General features: G+C 41.0%; 1 protein-coding gene across 1 annotated transcript; it reads left to right on the plus strand.

The window, feature by feature from the left end:
* Window positions 1-15: 15 nt before the first annotated feature.
* LOC129572450 (uncharacterized) lies at window positions 16-2394 on the plus strand. Its single transcript, XM_055452416.1, has one exon. The coding sequence runs from the start codon at window positions 16-18 to the stop codon at window positions 2392-2394; it is 2379 nt and encodes a 792-aa protein (XP_055308391.1).
* Window positions 2395-7792: the final 5398 nt, after the last annotated feature.

Genomic DNA, 7792 nt, shown 5'->3' on the forward strand with positions numbered 1-7792 from the left:
AGAAAGAAAGTAAATATGAGCATTCAACCTTGGTTTGAAAAAGACGAAGCAGAAAAGGTGAATGCGAATTTTATAGTGCTACCAAAGGAGAGCAAATGGAAACCAGTATTTCCAGACAGAGATGTACCGTGCCAACCCTTTTTAAATCGACTAAATTCTAATTTAGCCGACCCAACATTTTGGAAATCGACCAGTGTTTCTTTATTGTTGGGCGTGGAGATATGGTCGATGATAATCGAAGGCTCATCATACAAAATAGACAATTGTCTATTGTGTCAAGAGTCAATGTTGGGCAATTTGATTTCCGGCAGGGTAGGCGAGCAATATACCAATGACGAAGTGCATGTCATTGAAAGGCAACATGTGTATAATGTGAATGTTAGTGAGCTCGAGCAAATCATGAAAAAATTCTGGGAATTTGAAGATTTGCAACTGTGCACAACCAAAAATGTCGAGGACGAATTGACAGAGCAAATGTTTCAAGAAACACATTTTCGAGACGAGTTAAATCGGCATGTGGTGAAAATTCCGATGAAACCGTCTGTGCATGAGCTAGGCGATTCTCGTGGCATTGCGTTACGTCGATTTTTTGGCTTAGAGAAACGTTTCGCACAAGACAAAAGACTTCACGAGCAATATATTGAGAAGATTCGTGAGAACATTGCGAATGGTTACATGGTCGAGGCTACGAGCGCCAAACCAGAAGACATGGTGTATTATATACCACATCATGCAGTGAGCACTGCCAAAAAGTTTAGGATTGTTTACGATGCGAGCTGTAAAACAACTTTGGGCATTTCTTTGAACGAAGCGCAGTTCACAGGGCCGAAGTTGCAACGCAATTTATATGAGATTTTGATGCGTTTTAGACGACATAAAGTTGCTATTAACGCAGACATCAAATCAATGTTTTTGCAAGTGCGCTTAAACCAAGAGCAATGGAATCTACAGAGAATTTTTTGGCGAGAGCATTCTTATCAGCCGTTAAAAGAATACTGGCTTGTGGTTGTAATATTTGGGCTCGCTTCGTCTCCGTATTTAGCCGTACGGTCGATGTTGGATTTAGAACCTGAATTAGAGGACAATTATCCGGAAGCGGTGGCTGCAATCAGAAATGATTTTTATATGGACGATTGTATCACCGGTGCAAAGGATCAAGAGAGCGCTATCAAATTAGCAACAGAGATTAAAACAGTTTTGAGCAAGTCTGGATTTGAACTGCGGAAATGGGTGTCCAACAGTGAGAGCTTAGTGCAAGCTATGGATGGTGAAGAGGCCGTTTCGCATTTGTTCGAAGAACCAAACGAACCATCTGTTTTGGGTTTGAAATGGCAAATCAAAAAAGATGAGTTCACTTATGAGGTGAGAGAGCAAAGAATGGACGATAAGCTCACAAAACGAACGATTTTGAGCAAAATCGGTCGCCTTTATGATCCAAATGGGTTTATCGCACCAGTAATAACTCGAGCAAAGCTACTTATGCGCAAATTGTGGGTATCAAAATTAACTTGGGATGAGCCTGTCCCAGTTGAAATCGGCCATGAATGGAATTCCATTTGGTCAACGATCGTCGATTTAGAGCAAATTCGTATCCCACGTTGGTTTGGTATGGAATGCGATGTGCAACTGCAATTACACGGTTTTGCCGATAGTTCTAAAATCGCTTATGGCTGCGGTATGTATTTGCGAGTACAAAAATTGAGCGGCCATATTTCGTGCCATCTGATAGCTTCCAAGTCGAAAATAGCGCCGATAAAAGAAGTAACGATTCCTCGGTTGGAGCTAGCGGCGGCGGAGCTAATGAGCAAATTTTTCATTGTAGTGCGAGATGCAATGGAATTGAAACAAATACCATATTTTTTATGGTCGGATAGCACTACTGCGTTGCAGTGGTTGAGAAAATCGCTACCTGAGCTAAAGGTTTTCGTTGCAAATCGAGTGAAAACCATTCAAGAATTGACCAATGTTGAAAATTGGAGACATGTGCGAACGGCGGATAATCCAGCCGATTTAGTGAGCCGTGGCTTATCAGCCAAAGAAATCGTGCATAACGATTTATGGTGGCATGGCCCACCGTGGCTTTTGAAGCCTCAAGAGCAATGGCCAGAACCATTGGATGTGAGCAAAATACAATCATCCATAGAAGTGCAAGGAGAGCTGAAAGTGCATATCGTTTCAATAGCTGATAACGATTTAACGATATTTGTTAAAGGAATAACAGATGAAGAGAGAGAGGGCCAAAGAGAAAAGAAAGTGCTTTTAGTAGATTATACTAATGATTTGAACAGTTTGATTCGTGTGCTCGGCTATGTGCTACGTTTTGTGCGAAACTGCCGTAGCAAAACACGAACAAAACCATTTCAAAGGATAACAAGGAGCAATAAAAAAATGTGAGAGCAATAAAACAGTACCTGAGCTATTGGATGAGAATGAAAAGAGAGAAGCGCTGCAATATCTCATTCGACAGGAGCAAACGTTGGCTTTCCCGAGAGAGCATAAATATTTAAATGAGAAAGCGAACGATGAGCAAAAGACAACAGTCCAGAAAGATAGTAAAATAATAAAACTGTGCCCTTTCTTGGACAAAGACGGTATCATTCGAGCAGGTAGTCGTTTGAGCCAATCTGATCTGCCATATGATACAAAATTTCCAGTGATAATCCCATCTAACTCTCGTTTGAGTTATTTGATCGCATGGGAAGCGCATAGAGCAACAGAGCATGGCTCGATTCAACTAATGCTCCAATACATTCGAGCCAGGTATTGGATCCCTCGGTTGAGAAATGAGCTTCGGAAATATTTAAACAAGTGCATCACGTGCATTCGCTTCGCAAAGAAGTTCGAAGCACAATTAATGTCGGATTTGCCGTCCGATCGGGTGCAGCAAAATCGACCTTTCTTGATAACTGGTGTTGATTATGCAGGCCCGTTTGAGCTTACTGAGCGCTATAAAAGTAGAGCCAGCAAACGAAAATGCTGGATTGCCATTTTTGTTTGTATGGTGACACGAGCTGTGCACATTGATATTGTAACGGATGCATCTGCAGCAGCCTTTATATCATGTTTCGATCGTTTTGTTGCTAGGCGTGGGCACTGCAACAAGTTGTACAGTGACAACGGTACCTGCTTTGTAGCGGCAGATAAAGAGATCAGAGCTGCCTATGTGAATTGGCATGCGCCTGCTGTTGTAGAGCACCTCAACAAAAAGCGTACACAATGGGTTTTTATGAAACCATCCGCGCCTCACCAAGGTGGCATATACGAGGCAGCAGTCAAGTCGTGCAAATACCACTTGAAAAGAGTGATTGGTGCAAAAACATACACCTATGAGCATTTAATTACGTTTCTATTACAAGTAGAAGCAGTGCTAAATTCGCGCCCATTGTATGCGATGAGCGACGACCCTACGGATATGCGAGTAATATGTCCAGGTCATTTTATAATCGGTGAACCGTTTGTTTTGCCACCGCCAATAGCGGCACCGGCAATAGCAGACTTTTCTTTAAAAAGAATTAGATCGGAGCAACAACAAATGTTGAAATCATTTTGGGAGACATGGCGCAAAGACTATTTATCAACTTTAATGCAACGCAAAAAATGGACTCAAGTGCATGAGTTTCAAGTTGGCCGATTGGTGTTGTTGTGCGAAGACAATGTAGCACCAACGTACTGGCAAATAGGGCGCATTTCTGAGCTAATACGTAGCAAAGACGGTTTGGTACGTTCAGTTGTAGTTTTGTTACCAACAACGAAAGAGCGAACTGCGAAGAGGAAAACATTAATCCGACCAGTTCAAAAATTATGTATATTGCCACTGGAAGAGCAAGACCGTGAGAAAGAAGTTTCAGTTGAGAACGAAACTTCTGGAGATAAGAGCAACAAAGAAAATTGATTCTGAGAAATTTATTTTCGTTATTGAGCATAAACAGTTTTGAGCATTGTAAACAGTCGAAAATCACAAAACAACAAAGCGGTTGTTACGAGAATGTGCTCAAAGAGCAATTCATATTTTAACATTTCCTTTTTTTGGGCATAGAGACGACAATGTTGTGCGGAGAAAAACATCGAGAACAAAATCAATGTTTCATATTTCAGCAAGAGCGCTGAGAAAGTAAGAAACACGCAGGCAAAATGTGTTGATGTCAACAGTTTTTATGGTCAACAAACAAACACTCGTTGTGTGTCATAACATTTTTCGTTGGTTTGTTTTTTCTTTTCATTCCGAGAAAGGGATTAACGGACCTCAGTGTGCAGGCACAAACATGCATAAACCATTCGAGCATTGCGCGCTCGTTTCTTGCTGGGCGGCAGCGATCGTGTTGTTCTCACACACACGAGAAGTGTTGAGATACAGTCCGAAAGCAGCAATTTGAATTTTAGGTTTTCGCCAATAGAGCATCGTGCGAAAGAAAGAGACTCGAGCAGTATTGGCATCTCAGTCAAGAGCTCATTATACGAGTGGCAGCATCGTGTCAGTGTTAGTGTGCGCGTCCGAAAATTCTTCAAGTCACATTTAGACCGGCATACTGTCGATGCATCATTCTTTTTTGGAAAGTGAAAGTGAACAGAAGCAAGTTAAATTCAGTGCCTTATTTTCTTGTGACTTAAGTCTTTTGTGCTGATTATTTTTCGTAAAAAGTAACAATCTGAAAATCTTCTTTGAGCAAGTGCAGTAATTAATGGAAAATAATAATTAATACAAATAAATAATAACAATATTATTCGTGAAAATATTGAGCAGTGATTTTCTCGAGTTGTGCGCACGGACATAGCTGCTGGTGCAAAAAGCGTCGACATCGTCAGTTTAGTGCTATTTCATTATATTTGTTAAAAAGATGTGCGACGAATTTATTGAAAAAAATACAAAAATGCTCAGTGAATTGAGCATTGGTGATTCGCGAGACCGAGCATTGGATACACTGAATGGGTTGTTCTCAGCATTCAGTGAAGAAATTCAGCTGATGAGCGAGGAAGAGCGGACAGCTCAGAGCGAGCGATGCGTGGAAGCACAACGTGCTTTCCACAATGCTGGCTTAACAATTATCGAGCAATTGTCAACCCAGCAACCAAAAGAGCAAACACCAATGTCCGTTGATGAAATAAAAGATTCGACTCAAATGGAAGTGGTTGCCATCGACAACGGAGAAGCGCAAACCGTTCAAAATCAAGTGACTGTTCAATCGTCTCAACCACCGGCATTGCCTTACGATGAAGGTGCTTGGGGCGGCCAAGAGCCGACAACAGTGCAAACGGTAGAGCCTAACACCGTTAATTCCGAGCATGATTCTGCAAAGAAAAGTTCGACGAGTGAAGAGCAAGCTGAACTAAATGCCAGTCCAGCTACAAAGCAACGGGCACACCTTTCATTTTTGGACTTTGAAAGTTTGTTTCGCCCGTTGTTTGAAGTGCAACAAATGAGCCAAGTGGACGAAATGGCTCTGAACCGTTTCTTGGTCACGTTGATGGAAATGCGTGAACGAGCAGAGCAGCTGGAATTTCCATTGGAGCAAGAGCGGCAATTTATTGTTGCCTTAATCCAGAATCGTTTGGATTACGTCAGCCGTTCATTATGGATGTGGCAATTAGACCGAAATGAGCCAACGATTGAACAATTGTCGGAATTTTTGTTCAAACGGTGCAACCGCATCGAGGCGCATGAGCGGCCACAACAGCAACAAGGTCAAGGTGCAGTGCAGCGAGTCCCAGCGCAAGTACGACCATCAACGAGCCGAGCAGCCTCTGTTGATTTGCCTTCAACGTCTAAAGGCAAGAAACATAAAGCCGTGTGCGTAGCGTGCAATAAAGAGCATTATTTGCACAAGTGCGACCAATCCAAGGGAATGACAATGGGGCAGAAGCGGTCATTCCTTGACTATCACAGAATGTGTCATAACTGCTTCTCGCCATCACACACCACAGGCCAATGCAAACAGGGCGTTTGCAAACGCTGTGGAACCAAACACAACAGTTTGTTGTGCCCGGAATTCAAACGAGATTAAAAGTGAGACTGTGCCATTCTCACCGGGGGAGTGTACCGAATCGTGCATACAATTTCGGTGACTTTTCGGTGAGAGAACAAAAGAGAGAGAATGTGTATGTGAATGAGAATTCTCGCTGTGGCGAATCTCCACATTATATCATACAGCGCGTATGATATATAAAAATGTGTGTGTGTGCGCGTGCAGCCGAGACATGGTTTTCAACGTGTCTCTGAGCTTTTCAGTCAACAGCCGAACGCGCATCAGAGCAGTTCACCAGAGCGAGAGTTTTTATGCCAGTGCGGCTTTTCTCTCATCACAATCAAATTGCTAATCAATAAATAGCTATTACCAAGAAATCAAACTCTTTTATTTTTTAGATTGGTTCTCTACTTTCCAGTTAGTCATAAGTTTTTCTTCTTACAGCGGTGAGATATGAAAGTGAAAATAAAACGGTGAGTACAAAACGCTCTGAACAGTTTGCTTAAAAAATAGTGTGCGATACGGCCCCTTTTTGGCAATCGTATCGTGCATCCTGTGTTGTTTTGCTATAATATTGCACAAATTAACGATGATTGAAATAATGTAAAGAAGAAATGAACAGAAAACCCCTTTCTGCTTTATATTTTGTCACTTTCTCCATATCTTATCGTTTTGCTCCATTTTCCACAAATGCCACTTTCTTCTCAAGCATGCAAAAAAATTTACATTACCTTCAATGAAATTGACACTTTGTGAAATTAATTTTGACACAACAGGCAATAAAAATAACAATATCCAACGAATATTGGTCAGAAATATAGCAAAATATGTTATTTTTATGTCCGTTTTGTCAAAAGTAATTTCCTATTTTGGCAATTTTATTGCCACTTGTGTCAAAATTAATTTCTCAACTTGGCAATTTTATTAAAAGAAATGTTAATTCTATTGCAAGTTTTGTTAAATTTATTTTTAATTTTTGTCAAATTTATGGAACTAATTTGTCATTTTTATTTCACGCTTTGTTAATTTTATTTCAAGATTTGTTAATTTTATTTCAAGATTTGTATTTAACCTTGGCCCATACACTGCGTATTGGCCCAGTATACCGAGCTACCCGAGTTCTATGCTCGGTGTGGCGAGATATTTTTTTAATAAGCAGATTTTGCGTTTCGAAAATGGGCAAAATTCTCACTCTTGCTTTAAGAGTGCGTCGTTCACATCTCGAATGCATGACAGTGGCTCAATTCACAGTGCTATCGGCCTTAACACGGCTAAGTTATGATGCACTTTCTCTGAACCACTTTACGCATTGGTCAAAAACTTGACTGGTGCAAACGTCAGCATAATGGAGTGAGATTGACACAAAATGAGTCGCGAAAGTGTGCGTTTTGACAGCGTTTTTTTTCTCATTTTTTTGTCAATATTAAGACAAAATTGTGCATGTTTTGTGTACAATGTTCATTTCAATTTTTTTTCTCGCTCTTGCTTTCGCTTTCGCTTCCTTCTTCCTTGCTCTCTTCTTCCTCTTTCTCGCTCTCGCTCTTTTCTTTTTCGCTTTCCTCACTCTCGTTTTCACTCTCTTCCTTCTTCATCTCTCTCTCTCTCTGAGATCGCGCCGACGTAAACGTTGCCCTCGGTTCCATTGAGAGAAAGAATCGTGACTTTTTCCCCCGAAAATCAAATCGATTTCCTGCGATTTTGGCTTAGCAGCCAAAATTGCAGCAATTTGACTCTTTTCAGCCATCAAATTCAAGTGGCCGATGGGTTGGTTGATAAGTGTAATTTTACACTATTCAAAAAACATTTCGATCCGGAAAAGAATCGACTTTGAA

Source organism: Sitodiplosis mosellana, unplaced genomic scaffold (genome assembly GCF_009176505.1).
Source record: "Sitodiplosis mosellana isolate CC-2019 unplaced genomic scaffold, AAFC_SMos_1.0 Smas_scaffold_4993, whole genome shotgun sequence".
In the NCBI taxonomy this organism is placed as follows: domain Eukaryota; kingdom Metazoa; phylum Arthropoda; class Insecta; order Diptera; family Cecidomyiidae; genus Sitodiplosis; species Sitodiplosis mosellana.